The sequence below is a fragment of the Struthio camelus genome, chromosome 3, assembly GCF_040807025.1.
Source record: "Struthio camelus isolate bStrCam1 chromosome 3, bStrCam1.hap1, whole genome shotgun sequence".
NCBI lineage: Eukaryota > Metazoa > Chordata > Aves > Struthioniformes > Struthionidae > Struthio > Struthio camelus.
The window spans coordinates 11,660,979-11,685,588 of NC_090944.1; the positions used below are offsets into that span (position 1 = coordinate 11,660,979).

The 24,610-nt window shown below is 41.8% G+C and overlaps 1 protein-coding gene across 6 annotated transcripts in view; it reads left to right on the forward strand.

Moving 5' to 3' along the window:
* The window catches only part of PKHD1 (PKHD1 ciliary IPT domain containing fibrocystin/polyductin), a 280,498-nt gene that overhangs the window by 27,096 nt on the left and 228,792 nt on the right, over positions 1-24,610 (forward strand). For all 6 annotated transcript variants that reach the window (XM_068936956.1, XM_068936955.1, XM_068936957.1 and 3 more), the window contains exons 17-30: positions 365-454; positions 843-933; positions 2,743-2,885; positions 3,879-4,009; positions 5,302-5,483; positions 5,856-5,994; positions 8,878-9,032; positions 10,468-10,652; positions 11,697-11,819; positions 13,347-13,452; positions 13,931-14,209; positions 18,424-18,554; positions 19,421-19,556; positions 23,522-23,720. In XM_068936956.1, the coding sequence (XP_068793057.1) occupies positions 365-454; positions 843-933; positions 2,743-2,885; positions 3,879-4,009; positions 5,302-5,483; positions 5,856-5,994; positions 8,878-9,032; positions 10,468-10,652; positions 11,697-11,819; positions 13,347-13,452; positions 13,931-14,209; positions 18,424-18,554; positions 19,421-19,556; positions 23,522-23,720 (2,090 nt within the window). The remainder of the gene's footprint in view (positions 1-364; positions 455-842; positions 934-2,742; positions 2,886-3,878; positions 4,010-5,301; positions 5,484-5,855; positions 5,995-8,877; positions 9,033-10,467; positions 10,653-11,696; positions 11,820-13,346; positions 13,453-13,930; positions 14,210-18,423; positions 18,555-19,420; positions 19,557-23,521; positions 23,721-24,610) is intronic.

The following is a 24,610-nucleotide window of genomic DNA, read 5'->3' on the forward strand; positions in this document are numbered from 1 at the left end:
AGAAACCTTCAGCTTGATGAAGCTCTCAGTAGTGAGGGAAGTCTATCCTAGTGGTTAAATCTAGGAGATGATGATCGGGAGGCCGGAGGGTATGTTTGTGGCAGTTATTGCTTCTGCACAGGTTGTGTATCCCTTGCGCTGCTGTTAATCTGAGAATGGGAGCCCCCAGTGTGTGTGTCAAAAGAGAGCGTGGAGACCAAGAGCAGCTTAAAAAGTAGCTGAAGGGGCTCTCGATTTACAGAAGTTTTAAAATACTGGCCACAAAAAGCTCTTTGGTCAGAGATCTATATACCAGGTTAGAACTCTGTACATCTTATGCAGTTTGTATCTGGTTTTATTTATTTATTTGCTTTTTGCCTGTCAGATGTTGACTGTGTCGGGTACGGGGTGGTTCAGCATCTCCTGGAATGACGTATTCAGCAACATGATTCCCACAAATGCCACTGCTCGCCAGGTAGGTATCCTTAAACTTAAAAAATCAAGTCTATGCTGGTGCAATTGATGGAGCTGTTGCACTTAACAGCAGTCAAGGCCTAGGGGTTGAGATAAATTTGATATCGTCTAGTGATGATTTCTGGTATTGGGAGTGTCTCTGTTTTTTTGCCCTGAATCCCCATGGGATTCTGCAGCGTATCGAAGCATCTGATCTTGGCCTTCACTCTCTGCAGTGAAGCCCCCGTGTTTTGAGCTGATTTTTACTATCCGGCTGCCTGCTTGGTCAGAACTGCCTTGCTATCTGTCCCTATTTGATGAAAAATGCAGCGATGACTTAACATGTTGAAGCCTTCTGCTGAAACTAGTCAGATGTTATTGTATTGTAACCGCATTTCACTTTCTTTAAGGTACAAGTAGCAATAGAGGAACTTCTTTCAGTAAGATGTGAAACTGAGCCATCTTCTGCTAAAATCCTTTTTCGGAATGGCTTTGAGAAAGGTAGTGATTTTCTTTGACAAATAAGCAGTATCTGATATGGCAGTTGATTCTTTTTATGATATAAATGTACTTTTAATAACAGTAAATGTACACATTAAATATTTTTTTTTTATATACACTTTTTTCCTCAGGTATTCACTATTTGTATTTATTCCGATGATGGAATTTATGGTACTAATATTAAAAACATGATTAATACATTTACAAATGTATTACATTTTCCTGTAATATATTACATGACTTAGTCATGCATCACAGCAAACTTAGAGTAGCTGATACATTTTGATGGCTGGGAACATTAGGAATAGAGACAAAAAATGCAAGTCCTGGGAAATGTGACATTATTTGCTTTTCAGTATATCTACTGAATCTAAGCAAATCTAACAGAGCCAACAGCTACAGCTCAGGCTGATTCCAGCTCTAGAGATCTTTGCTTTCGGTCTTTCTTGATGACTGCTGCATTTACTCAGTGCAGCAGTGCAAATATCTGGGGTATACTTGACTGGTCAGGCAAGGTATAAAATATTAGCTTTTGTAAAAATTATAGATAGCTTTCTAACATGGAGGTATTGCACCAGTCGGAAAGTAACTCTCTTATATCTGTAAAGAACGCCAAAAAGTGGCTCCATAGATACTTCTTATTGTATCCTTATATTCAGTATGGGCAAAGAACAGATCCCAGCCAGTAATATGTCTATTTGGTGATTGACTCTTCCAAGTGGAGGAAAGTAATGAGTTAAATTAATTGGGGAGGGATAGAAATCTTAGGTATAAAAATGGAGATAGCAACTGGACATTATTGGTCTAATTATGTGGTCCCAAAGCTAGAATTCTACCAACAAAAAAAGAAAATAACTTTAACTGAAAAGCTGGTGATAGTTCAACAGTGAAGTGGGAATAAAAAATGATATGTAACAAATAGAACAAAGAGGTACTTGATTTCTTATTTTAGTTCATTCTAAAATGTAGAAAATATTTAAAGGTAGCATAATGACAATAAATTGTGATGAACAGACTCCAGGACAACACAAAAACAGCCACACATGTTCAGACCTATGATTCATCAAGCCTTATGTCCTGTCTTCAGCAGAAATCAAAACAGGTGCCTAGGAAAGAATGAAAACTGGATGAGCGTATATCTTAGTTTTCTCCAAATCCAAAGGTTTTTTTCATGTCAATTAATTTCTTAAGCCTGATATTTTTGTTAATATACTAGCTTTCAGTGGCACTACTTTCCGAGTACTTGCATAGCCTCCGCTTGAATACAGCTAAACTTACTACATTCATAATATCTTTCAGGAAAGATTTTCACAGGAATTTGTTCTCTATTATATTCATCTGATGGAATCTATTTCTTTTATTGGAGGTAAAGGTGAATAGTTAGTATCTACTGATGGAAGAAAGCCTCTTGCTTAAACACTAGGAACAAAAGAAATCCTAGCAATTGTTGTTGGTGTGGTTGATAACCCAGTGGAGCAAGCTCGGTGTGTGTGGGGGGGGGGAGGTGGTTTCTCTGCTGTTTGCTATGTTGATTTCCAGCTTTGTCTGTGTATTTCCTGGAGGGAAAGTATTTAGTCACAGACTCTTTTTGGCTTAAGACAATAGCATTTGGCATGAAGTTTTGTGGTCAAAACAGGGATCTAATTGCCCCTCTTGCCTTTCAGTATCCTTTACCTAGGAGACAACTGCCCTATGAGTGTTCAAAATTTATCTGGGCAGGAGAATCTATAAGAGTAGGACTGTGTTCACAAACTTTTTGAATACCTATTTCCTGTACTTTGATCCCCTTTATTTTTTTACCTCTATCAGACACAAAGGACCCTGTTACCACAGGGCGCATTATCAGTGGGACGGAGCCCTTCTGTGGGAGGTTCAGCGCTCACAGACCAGAACAGCTGGTGAAAACTTCCCCATCAACTTGGCTGATATATGATCTTACTGAATACACACATGTAAGTGGTTGCTCTTGTTGAGTACATTGCGTTAGGAAGTGAATACTCAGAGCCAAGTTAGCAGCATAAAGTTATCCAGTCTGTTTAGCCTTCCCCCAAACTCGCAAAGGATCGTTATCTCAGGACTATGGTCGCTGGCCATGGATGAAGCAGAGTGCTTTTATTTACCAGCTGATGCTTGACTGTGTAGGCAGTTTGGGACCCTGAGAGATGGATATTGTCTAGCACAGTTGGCTGTCCTCTGCTCCTGTGGGTTGCAGCCACTGATGAGGGAGAGGAAGGTTGGATGATGGTGTTCCCTAACCATACTGGGAAAGAGTACTGGATGCAGAAGTGGCCCGTCCTTAATAAGACAGAAAACACTGATACTTGGGGTCCGCTTTGGCTCACTTCTCTGGTCATTTTCTACATCTACCCTCAGTAGTAGCAGGGTCTCAAGCTCAGCCTTTTCTATCTCCCCTTCTTCGCTGCCTGGAGGAGGGTGAATAGCTGGGGTTGAAAGCAAAGAGGAAGGAGTGAGAGGACTCCCCCCAACAAAGTCTCCTGTAGTCCTTCCAGACTCCTTCCAGTTCCCCTTCATAAACCTCTTCCAGTCTCACTTCCATAAGCTGACACCCTCCCCAAACCTTGTACCCTGGAAATCTCACTGATTCTTCCAGCCTCCCTTCCCCACTCACAGATCCTTGAAATCCCCTCTGGTGCTTCCCAGCTATATTATTCCCCCTAGACCTCACTGAAGCCTTGAGGGATCAGATGAAGTATGTGCAGTAGCAAATAGAACATTTTGAATGGCAGGGCTCTGTTTCCACTAGGCATGTTCAAGGCTCCTTGGCCTCATGGGGTGGGATCAGGTGCTGACTTTGAACAAGATCCTTCCTTACTCATATGAGATGGGATTAAATGAGAATGTAATCTCTTCTACAGATGTTACATACATATTATCTCTATTTTGTTTTGTGAAAGTTTTTTTTTTCCCCCACATCACTTTTGCAGGTGTGTTTTGCACATAAAGGCCATATGAGCAAAATACTTCATATCTCAGTGTCTTACACCAATGTCTTGTTTCGTTCAGTGAAGAGGAACCTCACCTGCCAATGGGATTTTAATGAAAGTCACCTTGAAAGGTATCCAGATACTTGGTTTCCAATTATGACACTTTCCATAGTAAGACAGCATATTAGGAAAAGTGGGTATAGCAAATTCTTTATTTGCACAGGCGCACATCATCATCAGTTGTGGTAAACTGACACATTCTGTCCCTGCAAAGACATGCCTTGAGCTTGCTTTCAGCTCCAAAAGATCCAAAAGATAAAAATATCCTAAATTTCTGTCCATGCCAATTTTGTATATGCCAAACACTGTGGGAGTGGTAATTTTCTGGTATGATTTGACTTTGTCCCTGCTTCATGAGCACCGTACAAAGCAAGTCCAGCCAGTCAGTGCTCCCAGTTCCAAGAAGCAGGAATGCTGTCTCCAAGTAAATTTGCACGTTCCTTGCTGTATGCACTATCTCACCATAGCAATGCACACACGTTGGAGAGCTTGTTATGTCTGTAGCAGGCATACTAGAAAGTTTCAAAGGCATTGATTTCCTGCTTTCTTTGGCAACCCTCGGTGAATTTCTGCAGTGAGATAAAAAGTTGTATTGCAGTTTGCTGTCAGTGACCTTATGGGACCATAGGTAGATAATGTTTTTGGAAGCTGGTATAGTCTTTGTTTCGTTTAAAATAAATAGGTGGGAAACCTTGCTGATAGAAGTGAAGTTAGGGGCAGGCAAGCTAGAAGAATCAGCAGTCAGCAGTCTCTGAAGAACTTCTGGGAGTGAAGCTGGGAGCTTGGCTTTTTTGGTAAGGTCAGACAAGGGATCTGTGTGTTTGTGGGTCTGGCAGGGGAAGGGGGGAAAGAGACTCCTGAAACAGCATCCTTGTAAGAATTTGACTGCTAGAACTGAAGTTGGTGGCTAAACATGGCATGATTAGGAGATGTGCTTGCTCAGATCTGTAGTCTGGATTACTTTTATGTCCATTACATGATGAAGAGAGCTGGGGCCTTGAGCAGTGTCTGATGTTTCCAAGGGGCCTGAATTCTGGATTATGTTTTACATGAGCTGGACCATTTTATGCATGGGTGTGGGTAATTTAAAACTATTCAGAGTTCAGGACCTGGATAAGCTGCTATATGTAGGTAGCTGCTGTTCTGTCAAGGTCACTGATGCTATGGAAGTATCTTAGCCAAAAATAGAGCAATGGTAGTTTATGCCATGTGCTGAATTTCTTGATGCAGAGGAAGATACCTAAGCAGAGACGTAAAGCACTCACGAGGTGATCTGGAGGCTTAACAAACACCTCTTCCGTCAGTTGTTGCAACCACCTCACAGCAGAGGAGAGAAGGCATAACCCTTGGTGGTATCTTTCAGGTGGACGTTTACCTGCACCGATCTGTGGAAGGGGTGTGTAAATCGTTCTACACTCCTCCAGGACCTCCCTGCCAATTCCCCGGTGTTTGTGTATCAGATTGATTTGATCCCCGAGGTGCAGAAGGAGACCTTTGAGTCATTTTACCTTGATGAAGTCATCATAACAGATAGCAATTTGACTGGTAAAGGAATGAGTTTTTTCTTTCCTGTTAATGTTCTCTCTCTAGGACTCTCCATGCAAAACTGAAATGCTTAATTGGCTAAAAATTTTTTTCAAAGGGGAAGGGTGCTTCACAGCAGACACAAAAACGTTTCATTTTGTTTTCTGGAACTTATATTTTTTTTTTTGTGAAAGCAATCAAGAAATTATCAAAAATCAACATTCTTTGCTTATTTGAAAATATGCTTCAATAAATGTAACTTTTAAATAATGGTCTTATTCAACTGAAAAACCAAAAGGGGCTATGCTTCCAGCATATGGAATGGAAATAACCCAGGTGTAGTAATGTCTGGTTTCCTAGCTGTAATGAATGACTGTCATCTTTTCCTTTCAGTTTCTCAGAGGGATCCCAAACCACCTCGGCCAGCTGGGAAGATAATTGAAGCAGTAACTGTGGTGGGGTCTTCTCCCACTTACAATGTGTCCTTGTTGGTGGCTGGTTGTGGTGCAAGTCTGCCCCTTCTCTCACTAAGGTAGGGACAGTGAGTAGATTATCTCACACCCTGTAATACCTCTTGCAGTTCCCCCTGACATGTGTGGAGCTGGCTGTCATCTAAGACAGGGCACAAGAGGCAGTGGAGCATAAGTCTGGTCCAGATGGGAATTTCCTTAGATTCTTCTCCTCTAGTCATCTCAAATGGTCTATGTTCAGGCTGTGTTTAGAATACTGAATTGTGCCCAGATGTCTGTACTCAGTGGGTGGTATTCAGCTCAAAATTAAAATATCTAATTTCAGTCTCAGCATGTGGATGTTTTGGGTTTTGTTGATCATGTAGGAGCTTCAATATACATTTTAGATGTTTTAATAAAGGTATCTGATTCTGGTACTGAAGCTGCACTGTACGAGTGGGATAGAGGTGCCCAATTTATTTCAGATACCTTGGGTTATCTCAGAGTTCTGCATGGGCCACCAAGATATGACTTAGAGCTAGGAGAACTAAGCCCTTCTGGAACAGTGGCCGGAGACCGAGAGAGATACCCCCAGCACATCTAATGATACCAGTTGCCATGCTAGGCAATGGAAGCGTACTTTATTGACCTTGTTTAGAGGGATGGCTTCTATTCTGGAAGCCCCAATAATGACCTTAAAGGAAGGGCCATAGGCTAGCGAGATCAGAAAGAACAGCATTGAAGGGCTAAACTGACAGAGAACAGCCCTGTAAAAATTAGGTTATATTCAGATGAGTCAGCAAGGATCTGATGGGGCCAGAGCCAATGCAAGGGAGAGGCTGGAACGATGCAGCCTCTGCTCCTCTGCAGTGGCCAGCCCTTGGTTTGGCTCAGTGACTCATATCCATGAGAGGAACATGAACTTCAGCTCTGCTGTGAATTAAGTTAGTTTCCCACCTTGTGATCTCTCCCTTTTCAATCAAAAACAAAGAAATGTGACATTTAGTTCTGAGGTTCACTGTAGCACATAAAAACAAACAGAAGGGCTCTAGAGACAGATTTTTCGTTTCAGAAGTGGTTAAGATCTGAAGAAAATTAGGAAGCTGAGTCTGGTTCCCAAAACAGGAAAATTCTTGCATCTCCCAGTGAAATCTGGGACGCGAGTGAATTTGCCAGTCACCCATTGGGGTTCAGAGAAACATAGCCCAAGTCAGCACAAATAAAAAGATCGATGTGACCCAGCTCATACCTGAGTCCTCTCAACATGGTGTCAGTTCAGCAGCAGGTCAGGCCCTCATCCTGCACAGCTCAAGTCTGAGTGGTCATTTGGTAAAACAGTCAAAGCACCATTCACAACTAGCTGTTCTACAGAAGCCAACCTAGAGGGTTAGCAAAGCATAGAAGGATTTGACTTCTCAAGGTCTCTCCTCTAGCATGATATCTAATTGCTAGCATCAAGTTTAGTATTTCAACGCAAACCACCAATAATAAAGGCAAGGATGAGAAGATGGGCGAGTGTTTGTGAGGTCTGATGGGTATAAACAGTGCTATAAACAATAGAAAGTTTTTTTTGTTTTTTTTTTTTTTTGTACTTGTGTGTGTAGCCGTAAGACTGGCACTGGCATGCTACATACTGCATTGAGTACATTTTAAAGGGATTTCAAGGAAATTGGAAGAAAAAAAAACTATAAACATGATTGTGGAGTAAAAGAAAATGCCTTACAGAGAAAGATTTAAGAAGCTCAGTCTGTTCAGTTTATCAAAAAGAGGATTAAGAGGTGGATTAGTAATAATAGTATCTCTCACCAGGAAAAAACATGCTTGACATTGGTGTGCTTTTATGTTTCACAGAGACACATCAGCAAAATCAGATGCTGCAGCCAGACTGCAAATATAAATTGGTATACGCTTTAAAAATGGGTAGGCTGCTTGCTGTCTTTGGATATTTTTCAAAACAAAACTGGCGCATTCTGTGCTTTAGTCTAACCTTACTTGCTGGGATCGGAGTCAGGGATACTGGAAAAATCTGATGTAGTGGCTGTATGTTGGACTAGAAAGCCCAGCGGTCCTTTTGATTTCATGTTTTCTAAACTTCATCCACAGAAACCCAGGCTGAATTTGGAGGCTTTAGCTGTTATGCAGACGCATAACCACATGGTGGCATCACTGTATCGCAGAAAGTCTCCCCCCCCCCCCCCCCACAAAAAAAAAAAAAGGGGGGGGGAGTTTTAGTGGCAAGGTAGAAAATATTTTAGGTCTTAGAAAATGGAGTGTGAACGAGATATACAATATTGGTCTCTATTCCTGGCTGTAATTCAGGGGTGCTGAGGTTTCGATAAGTCTGGGGAGACTACAGAACGAAATGTGAGTGAGGGTTATATGTACTTAAAGCTAGGGAGTTTCTTGATTTCCTCCGTCTTCTGCTGCTGCTTCAGCTGTGTTGAGGTGGACCTTAAAAATGCCCCTCTTGGAGTAGGACTCACTTGGGCTTTGTGTTGTATCCACTATTTCCTCCATTTAAACAAGTATTTTTCCATCATTTCCTGTTGTGTACAATGCCAGCATCATGGGAGAGCACGCAGAGAGCAACTGAGTCTGTTAGGGCTGCAAATATATTTTGGTTAGGTCCTTTGAGTGTTGCTCCCATGCATTCCTATGAGGGTAGGGCCAAAGGTTCATACGACAACTGTCTCGAAAAATTGTAGCTCCAGAGGTAAGAAAATCAGTCGCTGTGGAGCGAGAACAGAAAGTACCTTTCTGCAACTTGATCTAATTTGGAAAATATTTTACGGAGCTGCAGCAAGGGTCTGGTGAACATGACTAATCCCTCTAGCACCAGTGAGTTCAAGATGCCAAGACCGGATTAATTTTGCATCTGTTTTCACTCTGCTGCTGGTAACAGAAGGGTGTCACCAGTGGAGTTCCTGACTGCTAATGCCTTCATGTGAGCCCTCTCTGTCATGCAGAGATGCTGCGCTTTTGGATGGCTCGGAGGAAGATGGCCACGTCTCTGTCTCCACGGAGGATGCAAGAGTCAACCTCACTGTTCAGAGACTGCAAAAGTCATCTCCACCTATTGGAGGGACCTTCCGCATCCACCTGGCCAGTACAGTGATATCAGGTAAAAGACAGTGTGAGCAGGGGTCAAGGATTTGCTTTCTAGGAAGCCAAGTGAAGAAAAGAAAAGACTGAGCCTTGACCATGCTCAAGGAACAGGCTGGTAGGCCAAACCCATTGGAGCGGCTGCTAGAGCTTTGCACTCGATGTCCTTAAACACAGGAGTTAAGGATTACAGGGAAGACAGTCTTTATAGAGGTTAATTATGGAATTGCTCCAAAATGCATTCAGTCACTCTGAAATACTAGTCTTAATGTTAAAAGATTTTGGATCAGAGTCTGAACTGGGATTTTGCATCCCAAGGTTTCATTACACTGATGTTTCTCCAGTACATGTACTTCTGGTCCACTTGTATGACAATGCTGCTATTGCTCCAGGCTATGAATTGCTTTTCTCTTATGAGAAGCTTTTCTAAAACTGCAGTCAGTAAGACTCCTCTTGGGTTTGCCCCTGTATTTCATAACACCAGCCTGCAAGTGAGACCCATGCAATTTACCAGATAATAAATTTGCTCTCATGATTACTGGAATTGTTTTGGTTTGCAGACACCAACCACAAAAGCTTTTGTGCATAGAATTGCTTGACTTGATTTCATCACTTTTCAGATGTTCTGGGTTTTCCTGTATTTACTTTAAACAGAGAGGTTTAGAAGGACAATTAATGAGTTAATCTCAGCAAGTCAAACGATTGAGTTCTTGACTGCAGAACTGGTGACTTGTAGTTAGAAAATAAAATCATAAAATGAGAAGATGCAAGCTTAGAATAGTCATTAAATTACTTTCTCCTTCATGTTGTCACTTAAAACTTTTCTGAAACATCTTATGACTGCAGCTGAAGGTGGACTCAACAATTCCCTGCTTTGAAGATCCACTTTTCTAAAATGAACTCCATTCCTCTTGCCCTGTTCCCGGCCCCCGTCTTTTCCCTTCTTTCTTATCTCTTTAGGGAGATTTATTGTATTTGCAGCTTTGAATGGCTGTGGGTCCTTACGTCAAAAGAAGTGAGATGCCATTTGCATTTATTAGGACTAAACTCTACAAAGTCTTCTTGATAGACTGATTTTCCCCCCAATACATACAGTTCACTTATCTAGGAAGTTTCTGAATTTTTACTTTTGAAACAATACGATTGCACAGTGAAATTTCATGCCTTCTAAAGACGTAGACTGCATGTTATAAAAAGTATTACTTGGACAACATTTCTAATGATTCCATCTAGAGATATGTTTCTGGGTTTTCTTATCTATTAGAAAGTGTAGAAGATATTTTGGCATTGGGGTTTCAGTACACTTTCCTTTGCTGCTTTTTTTTTTTTTTTGCAGTTACAGAAACTTAAACCATTACAGCCTGCCAGTAATAACGAAACATCTTTCCTTTCTAGGAGCAGGCAGATGTACTGTCATAGGGATTATATCCACTGCTTTCTAATGTCTTTTACAGGTGTCCCAGTGCACGTTTCCTCCCATCATCTTCGCAGGCTTTTGCAAGACAACACAGATAACTCCACAGCCCCGTACTTCAACATCAGTGATTTCACAGTGACCAAGGACTCAAACTCTTGTTATGAAAATATCTGGATCCTGACTTGGAAAACAAAAACAGGGGACTTACCCAATCTTATAAGTGTATGGTAATTTTTTACAAATGCCGTCTGAACCGCTTTCAGTGTCTTTCATGGCCTTGACTGAGTGTTTTTGCCGGTACTGGTTTTCACACAAACAACTACGAGACCTGGACAAAGTATCCTCCTATTAGGATCAGCAACCTAAATCCCAGATTAGCTGATTAAAAAATTAATTGTAGTAACAGGAAGACAAATTAGATCTAACTTGCATTTCAAAATAAGGAGGCAGGAATGCAATTTCTGCACTTTGTTGCAGTTCTGTACAATAAAGGGGTTGCTGTACTGAAATGAAAGCTATTATAACCGCAGTAATATTTCAGTGCAATAACTGAGGTGAAGCTTAGTACAGGTTTGTGGCATCATTTCTTGGACAAGGAGGTCTTTTTCCAAGAACTGTTTTATATGGGTTGGCATCTGATTCTCACGAGTTTCAGATGAAGGTACAATTCAGTGTCCCATCCCAAATTTTATCAAATCTAAGTTTTGCCTCAAGTAGAACGGTCCTTTCTGAATACGGACTTAGACTGAGTTGATCCCTTCACTAAAAAACGAAACACTATTTCTTTGCATAAACCACTTCTCTAAATGTAAAATTATCTTCAAAGAAGCAGGGTGGCTCTGTGTTCAATATACATCGACCTGGAAGGTGAGGAGGAACTTGAGCTATTTCTTTAGCAGTAACGTAGACCCTTGTTTTATCTGAAGCCACATCTTTGAAAAGCAGATATTCATAGGTATTTCAATGCCTAATTCAAAATGATTTTTCTGAGCATTGGAAGATTAATTGCAAATCTGGCTCCTGAAACTTTTTAACTCAGTTTCTTGTCTGCAAGGTGAGAGTAGGAATATTAAGGTATTGTGAAGACTTGGGTACTGAAAATTAAGACCTGGAGATAGGAGTCATGGAGGTAGCTTGAGCAGAGGTTTCCAGGAGTCATTTGCCATTTTGTAATGATGCAGTATGAACTGTGGGGACACAGCTTTAATTTAAAATTACGACACAGAAAAAGGGGAGAAACTTCAATTATTTGTCTTTTTTTGCCAGGTCTCCGATGAAAAACTCACAGGTCTGAATCCAACTGTTGCTAGTCGTGTAGTTTATGATGGAGGTGTGTTTATTGGGCCAATATTCGGAGACATGCTTGCTACCTTCAATAACAGAACCCAGGTGGGTTAATGTGCTGCCACACTTCTGTTCGGTTCACCCAAGTCCCTAAATCCAGGAATCTCTGAGGTGTTGAGGCACCTTGTTCTGCTTCTATTCTAAACCCTTTCAAAAATCTACTGTTCTGTGCTTTGTCATTAACTGGTCAGATTTTACTTCCTGGTTTGTGCAGCAGCGCTTCACTACAAGAGCTATTGCAACTGGGGAGAATGACCGTCTTGGGCAAAGGAAGACGATTTATTCCTTTCGAGGCAGTGGCCAAGAGCTAACGTTGTCTCTGAACTCCCACCCTTACTGGGCCATAAACTTGGGAATGACCCTCCACCCATCTGCAGGTTCCAGAAGTTATGCTGCTGGCAAAATAAATGACCTTGTGGCTATGGTACTAGTTTAGGAAGGTCGCTGACCCTCCATGGACCTCAATCCTTTATCTGTGAAAATGGACCAAGAAGGGCTTCCCACCTGAATGACTCTGCTGGGAGGACAAAGGCATTCCAAATTCTGCTTTTGGAGCTTGTATGAGTGGTATGCATTGCTGGGCTTTGTCTCCAGCACATACTGCGGGTCCCTGCAGCAATAACTGGTTAATGCAGGACGTGCTAGAAGCCCAGCTGTGCAGCAGCAGGGGCTAGTTCATCCTGCTTTTTGGCTGACTCTGTTCCCTAGACATGGGGACTGCCCTGCTTCTGGTGCCTGGGTCACCTGTGGTACCTCTGCAGTCTGTGGGGCAGACATACCCTCAAACAGATTAGGTGAAAAAAGGACAGCAGCTGCAGTCAGATCTCATTTTTGAAGCTTTGTTCTGGCTTGCTGCAAGCAAAAATTATAAAAACGCCCCTCTAACCACTCTGTTTCTACTAAGCAGAGCGTTTTGCAACTGTGAGTGCTCCCTGGCTTTCCTAGAGACAGTCTACTTTTATTTGCAGGTGCTGGTGTAGTCTCTCAGCATGATCTTCCTCAATACCTGGGGAAGAGAGGAAGATGGTCTTCTGCGTTGACAGCTGACTCTTCTCTGAAGGGAGCTGATGTTAGACCTCAAGGTTACAACTCAGCTTTCCTGGTTTAGCACAAACAATGAAGCAAAAAAAAAATCTTGAAGGTTACATGCTGAATGGATGCAATCTGGGATGTGTTCTTATACGGTGCTTTAAGGCATAGCAAAGTTGTTCCTAAGTCAGGGCAGAAGGAACTGAGGTTTGGCAAGTAGTGTCTTCAATGGACAACTAGAGCAACAAGTTAGGAGGATCTGTATGTCCCAGTGAGATGAGAGTTAGGATTGTGCAAACACCCAGGAAAGCTGCAGATACAGCTTTCAAAGCTATGCTCTGCTTTGTCTCAGATGAGCCCTAGCAAGCCGCACAATTAAATTTGTAATCAGACTGCAGCAGAATAAATTGCTGTCTGTGGTGATGCAGTAGCTGAGGCAGTGTGACTACCCGCATCATTGGGCTGTCTGCTGTGTATCGTAAGCCCTAGAAACCACCTCAGTTCCCATCTCTGCTTTAGGGTAACCTTCTTCTCCATCTCCAGGTGGTGGTGGCGGTAAACGATGTCCTCGCAAACTGTTCTGGTTCATGTTTTTTTCACTTCTGCCACGAAATGACACCCTTAGTCAATGATGTGGAGTACGTGTCAGGTAATGGGCTCTGTGCATGAATAAAGTGGCAAAAACTATTCTGTTAAAAAATGGTTTGATGATGATTTTGTTTATTTATATATATGTGTGTGTGTATTCTTTTAGAACATTTTGGTTTTATGGAAACTGCGTTTTCTAATGGGCTACTCCTGATTAGCTTGAGTCTTAAACTATGCAGTATAAATACGGTATTATGGAGACAAGAAGATGGTAGAGGCATAAAGGGGAGAGAAATAGTGTTAGCATGGTGCTGTACAGAACAAGATGACTCTTGGTTAAAGTTATTTTTAATAAAAATTTAAGGAAAAAAATAATAGCTGAACAGAGGCAGGAACATGGGGGATAATGAGAGATTCAATGCTGTGGTTTACATGGTGTCCTGATAAGGATATTAAAAACTTTGACTGCTGTTTGAAAGTAAATCTAGTTATTGCTACACCAAAATTCGTTAGTCATCTTACTGTTTATATTCTTTCAGATGATGGGTCCCAGGCTACAGTAGTTATCAGAGGAACTGGCTTCACTGAGGAGAAGCCAGCAATACAGGTAAAGGTGAACAACTCAACCTGCAGTGTCATAACCTTGAATGAAACGGAAGTGGTTTGCCAAATGGAGATGCTGCCGGTTGGAGTCTATCAGATGACATTACTGGTGAGACCTTACGGCTTCGCACTCAACGCCAGCACAGGAGAGAGCATCTTCCTAAGAGCTGAGCCCAAGCTGGTGGCTGTTGAACCTCCAGCAGCTTCAGAGATTGGTAGGTCTGAATGCTGGACTGACTCTAAGTGGGTGTCTTTTTTTTTCTGTCTTGCTTTTCATAGCATGTTTCAATTCTTCTGTACTTCTACTACTAAGGTCTTCACCTGAGAAAAGGTGTCTTGGCACTTTGTTTGTACCCCCAAGGTAAGGGCAAGTTTCTTATAGAATGGTAGACTTCTCTCGGTTCTTTGTGGGGGCAGTAAGATCTTCCCTTGTTAGCTTTGTTTGGGAATAGTCAGTTCAGATATTCATTCCCTTATATTCATATACATACTCATTCCAGCAACTCAAAAGGGTATTAGAGTTTCACGGCCAATCTTCCCATGTTCATTTTACATGCAGCTTTGTAGAATTTGGATTTTTCTGGCCTAATTGCAAAATGGCTAAATTTTGGTTTATCTTGATCTCATTTTAAGTGCATTTGTATTCTGAGTGACAAAATGGGAATCTTGTCTATGATTAGATATAAAACAGAAATTTAGAAAAGCTCAAAGTAAACTGAAGTTCCTTCCATTTCCCATTACCCCTCCTCTCTTTGAAATACGAGGGGAAAAAAGGGGTGATACATTCCATTCCTGAAGACAGTAGCGCAGAAGCCTTTTCACAAGGCTATGGGACCAGAAGGGATCAGTATGGCAGATGAGGCAGTCATGTACATAGCACAGATGAGAGGACTTTATCTGGAAGTTTCTACCAGGTGCCCACTCAACTGTAGCTAAGTAGAATGTAAAAAGTCACCCTTCCTTTTTCGGAAGAGGGAAGGAGATTCCTCCACCTTCATCAATAAGCTGGGAACCTCTGGGTACACCTGAGTGGTGCACTCAGGACCAACCCTCTGGTGTATGACTTATTTTAAAGCAGATAAGAATGCACTTAAAATGATCCACTCCTAATCTGCCAGTAAAAGTTATCCAGTTTTTGTCTGGAAGCCTCCTGGTATCAACAGCAAGATGTTTTGAGTCCGTGCTAGCAAGCATCTCTGAGAACAGGAGTACTGGCCTTAGTGCAGCACCAGGCTAACACAGCCATGTGGCTTGGAGAGCCAAACAGGGTCATGTTTGATTAGCTTGGAGTGGGCAGAGGAAAGAAATAATGGTCTGTGAACCTCTATATGGATGAGTCCTGGGATGGACTTGAAAGAATTTGTGGAGTTCCTTTGTGGAAATTAGAAGTTAGTCAACCCTTTTCTTTATGAGTTGTTGGGGTGTGTGGGAGACAACGGATCCTAACCCTTTTCTTTTTTATTTTTCTAATGGGAGAGTCACACACTACATAAGGTTGAGATTCACTGCTCCAATTCATGAAAACCCTAAAAGACAAAAAAACAACAACAGCAACAACAAATTTTAGTGTTTGGGCCTTGTTTTTCCATTTTCTTCCCTGACAATCCAGCTCTTCTCCCAATTACAGTGATATGTCACTCATTAAAGAGAAAGCAAGTATAATACCATCTTACTTTACATATGCCTTGAACATTTATAATTGGAAAGAATTACAGCTTCCATCTGTGTTTTTAATTTCTTCCATTTAAAATACCTCTCTTCAATCCTGTCGTAAAGTGTGCATATGCAGTATTTTATCGCATATGGATAAAAGTGTAGATATCCAAACTTTAAGATCATTAGTCTTTACACAAGATGCATGGATTTTGTACTCTGGATCTGGGGCTCCTTATCAAACAACTATCACAAAAGTGGCTCCGGTTCTGAATTTTTACTGTTACTGGCTCTGAATACTTATCCTTACAGAGGAGGAGACTAGGAAGCATCCTGTACTTCACTGCATCAGGTCCTTGTCGTCAAAATACCACCGGTCTCGGTGGTGCCCATCAGGAGTTTCCCATGACATAGCTTCCTATAAGCATGGAAAGTCTTTGTGATGGTGCTTCCCGCTCCAGCAGATGGAAGGAGATTTCTGTGAACATTTTTAGATGCTATTGTTTGTCTGGTTTTGGTGCAAGCCAAAGGACATCTAGAAGAATAAACTTCTAGACGTGACTTCTCTGGTTTAGAGAATGAGCAGCAAAAGGTATTTTGAGAAAAGATACAAGGAGCCATGCTATCAGGGTATAATGAGTTTCCCGTAGAGGTTTTTTCCTTATTTACACTGTATGGCATAGAATTTATACAGATTCTAGAGTTCCTTTTATATTTCATGAAACTAAGGACATAATAAGTACATGCTGGTATTGTACGGATAAGTCTAAGCATTTATTTGGGTTCCGCTGTGCTTTTACTTTGCTTTTATTTGCCAGAGGTGTATATTTGAAAGAAGATTTGTGTTGCATTGAAAAGTATCTAAGGAGAGAGCATCTAAGGGGGAAGCTTTGTAGAAGAAGGGAAGAATAGGATTTTGCTTTGCCAATATAGCATCTTAGCACATGCTAGGGCCCTTAGGAGTGTTTATTTTGATTAACAAAATGCTGGCTTAGGTGCTGGGACAACGGGCTGTTAGAGATTATCCTGTTTTCTTGCTCAGATTGTTGCTAGATCCATTAGTTTCTACCCTGCTTATTTACTTTTTCATTACTTATTTGTTCATGGGACTACCTAAAGGCCACGTGTCACCCCTTGTGCTGAGTGCAATACAGACACCAAAGAGTTAATACTCTCTAGGAATTAGATGATTGAAAAAGTCAGTTTTGTGTTTTGCAGGCAAGTGATTTGCACCCAGAGGGGTTAAGAGTATTCTACGTTTGTTTCTGATTTCATTGGCTGATTCCTGAATTGACTCTGGCCATACCTTCGAGTCTGCCACGGGAATTCTGGGTCCTGCAAGTCCCATCTGTCTTTGACACTGTTGTCTCCCAGATCCAGGCCCTTCTAACGCCTGGGCTTAGAGGTGTACACCTCCCCCATTGCCATAGGCCCCATTGCCATAGGGGCACTGGGCACCTATAGAGGTGACAGGGCCAAGCAGATGGTCCCTGAACCCATGTATATTGCAGTAACTGCGTGTTTGAATATATTCAGATGTAACAGCTTAAACCCAACTCTGAATGTTCCCCTGGGGATGAACCCTGTAAATGGCCCTCTTTACATTCCCCTATCTTGTATTTAAGTGAGTCTCTCAGGAACTGCAAAGGGATTGTAGGAGCGGAGTCCCATCTTCCTGAATCCAAATCCTGCACCCTTTACGCCAAGAGCAGCGCTTCTGCTTATAAAGGATTTTAAATCCTACACATGAAAAGCATGATAAAAGCTCAGTTGTGCTGTAATGGAGTGATGATGGCACATACACACTGAAGAAATGAAATCCCTGCCTGAGCATGCCTGTCTGTCCAACCACAGTCCTAAAGCGCGGCAGCACTATGGTGCTGCCTTGGCCTTCCAACTAGAGCAGAGAGCTGTAGGTTTTCAGGGAGGATTTTTTTTTTTTTTTTTGGATGCTTATCAATTTCTCTCTGAATCATGTTAAAGAGCTTCAAACTGCTGTCAATGCCCGTTTCTTTTCTCTTTTCTATTTCTCTTTGAAAGGCCAGTGAATCCTCTGGTCATTTAAAAAAGCAGAGAGGGCATCTGGGCTATTCAGACTGGAATTGTGTGCTGCAGAAAGACCAAAGGCAAATCAGTCTGCCTTGGGTTGGGCGTGATCCTGAGTGTGACTGCAGACACTCAGCTCTGGCTGGCATCAATGAGAGCTGAGGTTGCTCACTCCTTCAGAGAGTCCAGCCCTCTGTGACTTTCTTCCTCGCAACTTAGCTAAGTCTCCAGCCCTGCCAAGTCCCCTTTCTAACCTAAGCTTCCCAGACACATGCTACAGGGCTTTTAACAGCAGGGTGCATGGCAGCTATTTGAACTGTGAAAGCACCTGCTGTGTTAAGCTCATTTTCCATTCTTACTGCTTCTTCCTCTTTCCTTATTTTATTTGTGGGCTGGGGATCTTTCTAAGGGTGAGATCACAGACCAAACCTTGCAATCTTAAATAAGGACATCATTAAAAAATACACTAAAAAAAAATAAACACTGTTCTCCTGTGTGATGGGCAAGAATTCAAATAACAGAAAATATCTCCAGTGAGAGAGAGGAAACAGGGGCACAGCAAAGTGGAAGCAGATCATTATCGCTGTTAATAAACTAATGTCATCTTAGCACATCTGTATTTTAACCAGTAGACAGTACTCCCTTTTGTAATTGCCCATTAATAAAGGATGCTTTGCATATTAAAATATCTTTCCACGTCTTGAGTGTAAAGGAATAACTGGTTTTGTAGGAGGACTGAGAGTCGCTCTCAGAGGAACTGGTCTGGAAGGGATAAACCTGGTGTTGTTCGGATCTCAGCCTTGCCCAATTTCTGAGAATGCCAGAAATTCAACAAGAATTGAATGTAAAGTTCCCTCTCGGGTAAGAAACCACATATTTGGGGGTACAGTCAGCTGTATGCTGAGAGTCTGTAGACTTTTTTATGTTGTGCTAACCTGACCTACACTGCGGGGGAAGGACAAATGATGGCCCATCAGCCAGAACTGGGCTGCCTTGTTTCACCTGGGCTCCACCTACAATTTAGACCAGCTTAACTAGCAACAGATTGATTTATGAAAGCTAGTGTAACTGCAATAATCAAATTGCATAATGATTAGCTGAGCCTCAAACAAACCAAACCTGGGCCTTTAAAATTTCATCTCTGTACTTTCTACTCAGCATCTACCAGTACATACGTGGTAGAATTGCTCTTATTCATATTACTGAACCTTCTTCAGCTCCAAATCCTCCTGTTTACATCCAGTCTTTCTACTGGGAGTTACCTGTGTCTCATGCAAACTCTTGAACCATGTCTAGGAATTGTTAGCAGTGTTAATCGACACAGGTCAAAATTAAACCCAGGATCATGCTGATAGTTTAAGAGTAGATAAAAATGTTGATGCCTGTTCCCTATGACTCTTTATCGTTTGCTAGTTCCCTATTAATAAAGTAATCTTCAGTGTCTGATTATTTTCAAATTTATAATTCTTCACAGATATCCTTTGAAAGACAACATAGATATATTCATTTGAATAGAGTCTAGTGTTTGCATGCACAAATTGGTCAGTGCCATGTAATGCCCCATCTTTTTTCTCTGATTAAACAAACAAACCAACCAAAAATCCTCCAGGTAGGAAATTAGGGCTTTTAATTGCCATATTAAGTACGGAGACATACGTATATAGGGAATGATTTAATTTTTATTAGTGCACTCTTATCCCTGACTTTTTCTTCGTTTCTTTTTCCAGGGGACAGAAGATGCTGTTGTCCCTGTGACGCTAATTTCTGGGCACTTGTCAACAACAGTCACCAACTTATTCCAGTATGATCCTTCTTTAAACCCTGTGGTGGTATCACTGAGCAGAAACAGCAGTGGCATAGCAGGTGAAGAGGCTGCAGTCTCCTTAAATGCAAATGGATGTGGTTGGACATCATCTGTAGAAGTGTTGTTGCTATCGCTGAGAATGGTGGGGCAAAGGGTCTTGAAGTCTGTGGGGTCCAGTGATGCTATCAGAGGGGTGTTTTTTTTTTTTTTTTTTTAACCTGTGGCCTCCCTGCTTCCTGTTGGTCCTGGTTAGCTCCGTTTGCTTTGCTTTTTTTTTTTTTTTTTTTTCCTCTAGCATACATGAGATAGCGAGGTGCTGGCCCCAGACGCATATCCAAAGTTAGGATGTCAAGACTGGAATGCTGCTTCTCTGTCACGTCTCCTATTTCTCTAACTCTGCTTTTTGCTCTGAAGATTTATCACACCAGTTCTTGTTGGCACGTTCAGCAGTGAAAAGACAAACAAGCTTTTGAGAGTGTGCTTCCCCAGGATCCTAAGGGGCTGGCCAAATCAGAGTGCATTTTGGGCTACAGAAAAAAGAAGAGAGGCAGCACTTGTCTTTCTAGTTTCCATTTCTAGGAAAAATTATTTTTTTTAGTTTGATCTTGTGACCTATAACTTTAGAATATGAGCACAGACTTCACAGACTTTGTGGTGGCAACAGCCCAAGTAGACCTCATAGAGTGCTTGGCAGTCATCTTTTTTGAAAGTTTCTGTTTGGACCTTTTTTTTCCCCTTCATTTACTTGCTTCTTCTTTTTTTTTTTTTTTCCCCCAAGTGTTTTAGCTGAGCACGGGGAGCAGAAGCCAGTAATGGTGAATGGTGTCCACTTAAAGAGAAATATTTTAGGAAAAAAGTTTATTACATTTCTGGAAGACAAGAAGACCCAAGGTTCCTGATAGCAGGAAGCTCGTTTTAAGGAAGGGGAGGGGAGGGAAAAAAAAAAGTGTTAAGGCCCTAGCCATTGAAATCTTGTTCACTGAATATAGATTATTTAATGACTTTCAATTCTTCCTGCCCTATTTTTTTCTGATTATTTTTAGCCCTCTTTGTTCTCAATTTATTCCGTAGACTGTTGCTTTACTAGTTTCCAAGCAGTATATCCAGGGTGGGAGTTTAAAATGAACCAAGCTGTTTATTGAATCTAAATACCTTCTTTCTCTTAGGACAAAAGCCATCACCAGCTCAGCTATCACCTTTAGGGCTGGCTGAAACGGTCTTGGACCTGATGTCCTAGCCACAAAACTGAGATCTTTTTGCCCTCTTTCAGGAGGTTTTACAGACATGAAGCAGGTGAAGCCAAATGCAATTGGAAGGAGCGTGTAGATTAGCAAACTAAACACCGAGTTAGGAAATGAAGCCTCTACTCTAGTTTTGCTGCTGGCCTATGAGGTGATCAGAGTGGTTCCCTTATTTCTGCTATAACTTTTGTAGGTTGTAGGTCTCCTGCGTGGGAAGTCTATCCCACATGTTGAGGTAGCAGCTGAAGGGGCAAATGGGTTTCTCATCTCAGCAAGGCTGGGTATGTGGGATCCCGTGACATACAGATTGCTATCTTTTCTGCGCGGTTCTCACTGAAGGTGATTTGCAATAATCTAGGGCAAATAGGTTACGCTTTGGGTGTAACCCTTTCCCTTCAGGTTGACTGAGATGAGCCTGTAGTCTGCACTCTAAGGAGGGCTAGATTTGGCTTGGGGACTGTCAGCCTCTTTGAGGTTGAACAGCCAAAACTGACTTCATGTGTTTTAGTCTCCTCTTGGCTCTCTAGAGAAAATGTTTTGGAAAGACAAACAGAAGCATAAGCTGGGAAGCAGACAGAAAGATTTCTGCTCTCCTCCTTACCTCACCCCACCCCCCATTCCTCCAAGGAAAGACTCCCCCCCCCCCCCCAACTTTTTTTCCCAAACTCTCCAGTGTACACCTTAATAAAGCTCTCCTCAACTCAGCAGTCTGGCCCAACTTAAAGGCAATGTGAGGGGTGAGGTGACTGTGCCTGTGACGAGACGCACTTCTTGCTGCACACTTGGCGTTTCTATTCCCTTCCCCGATGCCCTTGTCATTTTCTATTACTTCAAAATGCATAAATAAGAGAGAATGCCCTTTATCATCTGAATATTATTCAGATATGATAGCACCAAGGGGAGATGTTTCTAGCCGCGGGCAGCCCAGGTGCATGGAAATCCTTAATGTTATAGCGTCTCATGAACGGTGGTGAGGCTTCATTCAATCTTCTATTCAGAACCTCCGTGGCTTCATCTTTTAATATAATTTTCCTCCTCTATAATAAAAAGAATAAATAAATTACACCAATGCCTCCTAGGCATCTAGGATTAAGCTGACAATTGACCAAGAGTCCAAAGAGTTCACGTTGTTAATATATTCAACTTCCTAGGCTTTCAAACTTTCAAACTTTATTTGACTCTTTGTGCATGTAGAATTGGGAAGTACTGGCTTCAAGATCTACTTAGAGGAGCGGGCAGACAAGAGGAGCTTTTACAGCCCTTCCTGCTTCATGTAAGGGAGAGGCTTCCCCGTAAAGCCTAGGCTGCGGTGCTGAGTGCTAACTGGGACCGTGCCTGCTACAGAAGCTGTGCTAAAGTCAAGGTAGACAAAATTGCCAGTCAGATCTGAATCTCTAGTAAGGTGTTAAACAGGTTAACTGCTCCTGATTAGCTCCCTCTGTGTCTGGGATAGCAGCGCCACATTCAGCTTAGTCAATTTTTGAAGTGGGGTGAGCTCAGCAAAGAGCAGGAATGGGCAAAAATTGAATTGTTTTGGGACAGATGATCTTCATCAGGTCTTCTGGAGCAACTCTGTGGGTAGACTAGCAGTTCGGGCTGGCTGGTTCAGGAGGCTGTTAAAGAGCTGTTATACCTCATTCTTGATCAGTTTGGGATAGGGATTTACGCAGCATTGTTGTCCATGACAATAAGGAATTGAACTTGAAGACTCCCTTCTGGTACTACGCATTCCTACTTCTGTGCAATTGAACCTGTACTCTTCAGAAGGGATTGAAGGTTGAGATTCACCTCCTAAGTACATCTCTCTCTGTGTTGGTAGCTTAGATGTCTGGTATAGTCAGTGAAGGGTAATTGGCAGGTCTACAGTCATATTTGCCTGACCTTTTTTGGATGTCTTCCTTAAAATAAGATAATTCATGCTATAAAGGCTCAGTTTCTCTTCATTGACTTCAGATACAGCCATTTCAGTGAAAATGCCTGTATTTGGGATGATGCCTCCTACCTTAATTTTTTAAGCTATTTCAGGAGGGATTTAGGTTACAGAATTCCATTCCCAGCTGTCTTTATCCTTTTTGTATTACTCCAGGATGCACAGGTATGGGGAAGAATCCTTTATCATCTAAATATCACTCTGCTCACTACAGAGCTTAAATGGGAGATAGGTGCATGTTTCATAAAAACAAGGTGCTTTGAAGCATGCATGGTCACCTAAACTGAGATACCCCAGGAAATATTCATACCAGCTGTGAAGGTTCCTGTTAAGCTTAAATACCTCCACTGTTAGACAGTGCTGAAAGGTCTGGTCTGGATCATTGTCAAGGATTTAAGAAAAATTCCAGAAGTCCTCAACTTCAACTTATATGGGCTTCAGAAAGACTGGATTCAGCTCTAATCAGCTGTAGATATGTACAAGCTAGACAGCTACAGTTAGGGGCATGGATTCAATCCTGAGCATCTGCCAGTAGGCTGTGATCGGCTTTAGTCTAGTCACAGCCTAGTGATTAGCTATGGTCATAGTCTAGTTCCCAGTGCTAACACCTCAAAAAAAGTCAAAAAAACAAACAAAAAGGTGGACAATCACCAGTTTGTTTTATCCTAATCGGAGACGCCAAGGGGCAAGTAGAGCACAGAACTATTGTGGTATTCCAGCTTTTGTTTTTGACTGATGGATATGACTGGACCAGTTCTGGGACTCCATGCCATTCCTCAGGAAATGTTCACATAAGCTAAATTAACTGTTGCTGGAAATGCTGAAATTGCTTCATCCATTCTTTTTTCTGCAGGGGGTCAGGAACTCCAGATTGGAATATCCTCATTTGCCTGCTACCAAGGGTCAGATATCAAGATCCAAATTGGGGGTTTGTGGGCACAAATTCAGACACAGACAGACCGTGGTGTCAATGTGACGCTGCCAGCCCTGGCTGCAGGATGGTACAATGTTTCTGTCCTCATCAATGGTGTTGTCGTTGCTGCTTCAAATAGGTATATGAATACGTATATTTCTCTTAAGATAGGAATTTCATTCTCTGTCTTATTCGGTATTTTAGGGTTAATCTGACAAGAAAGGTAAAGTTTTCCCAAATGCTGTACTTAACAGTGAAATTTGCAGTATGGTATAAAATTGTGAATAATTATTAAGGTATTTATTGATCTGTGGAACCTAAGTCAGCAAACTGCTAGCGCTAGTCAATTAACTCCCCTTGGATCAGTAGGAGGCAGGAGAGAAACATTTAAAAAAAATAGCTGATTTGATGAAAAATGCATATTCAGGTAATCAAAGCTATTCACAAATTCAGGTCAAATGCAGATAAATCCTGCTGTAGGAAAACAAAAGAAGAAAAGAAACAGTTTTCATGAGAAAAACAAAGGATGGTTTGAAAAATAAAAAAATGCTTTGTTTTGAGAATTCTTAAATGATGCTATCCTCATCTTTTAAAGTGACACTTCAAGTTCATGCCTAGATAAATGTAATATAAATGAACTAAAACATAGGATAGAACCCACCTGAAAGTTGGGCACAACAGCTCATTCCCAAGCAAGACAGTTTTGCTCCTCAGCTGCACGGCTCTTGTCAATGGCAGTTGCTAGGAATGCTCCTGAAACAATGACATTTGGGAGAAGGGAACTGCTTATGTTGCTCATAAACAACCCTAAACAGCTTGTTGCATTAATGAATGTCAGGAGGAGAAAGCCTGTGGTAGGTGGGATGATGCACACGAATTCATCCCATCTGACAGTGCAGTCTGTTAGCTGAAATGACACTGTGTCTCCTGGGGTAGTGAGTGGAGGGAGATGGGCCAGCCCAGAAGTCAGTTGTGCCTGATGGACTGGATTTGGCCCACAGACTGCCACTTGATGTGGCAGTGGTGCTT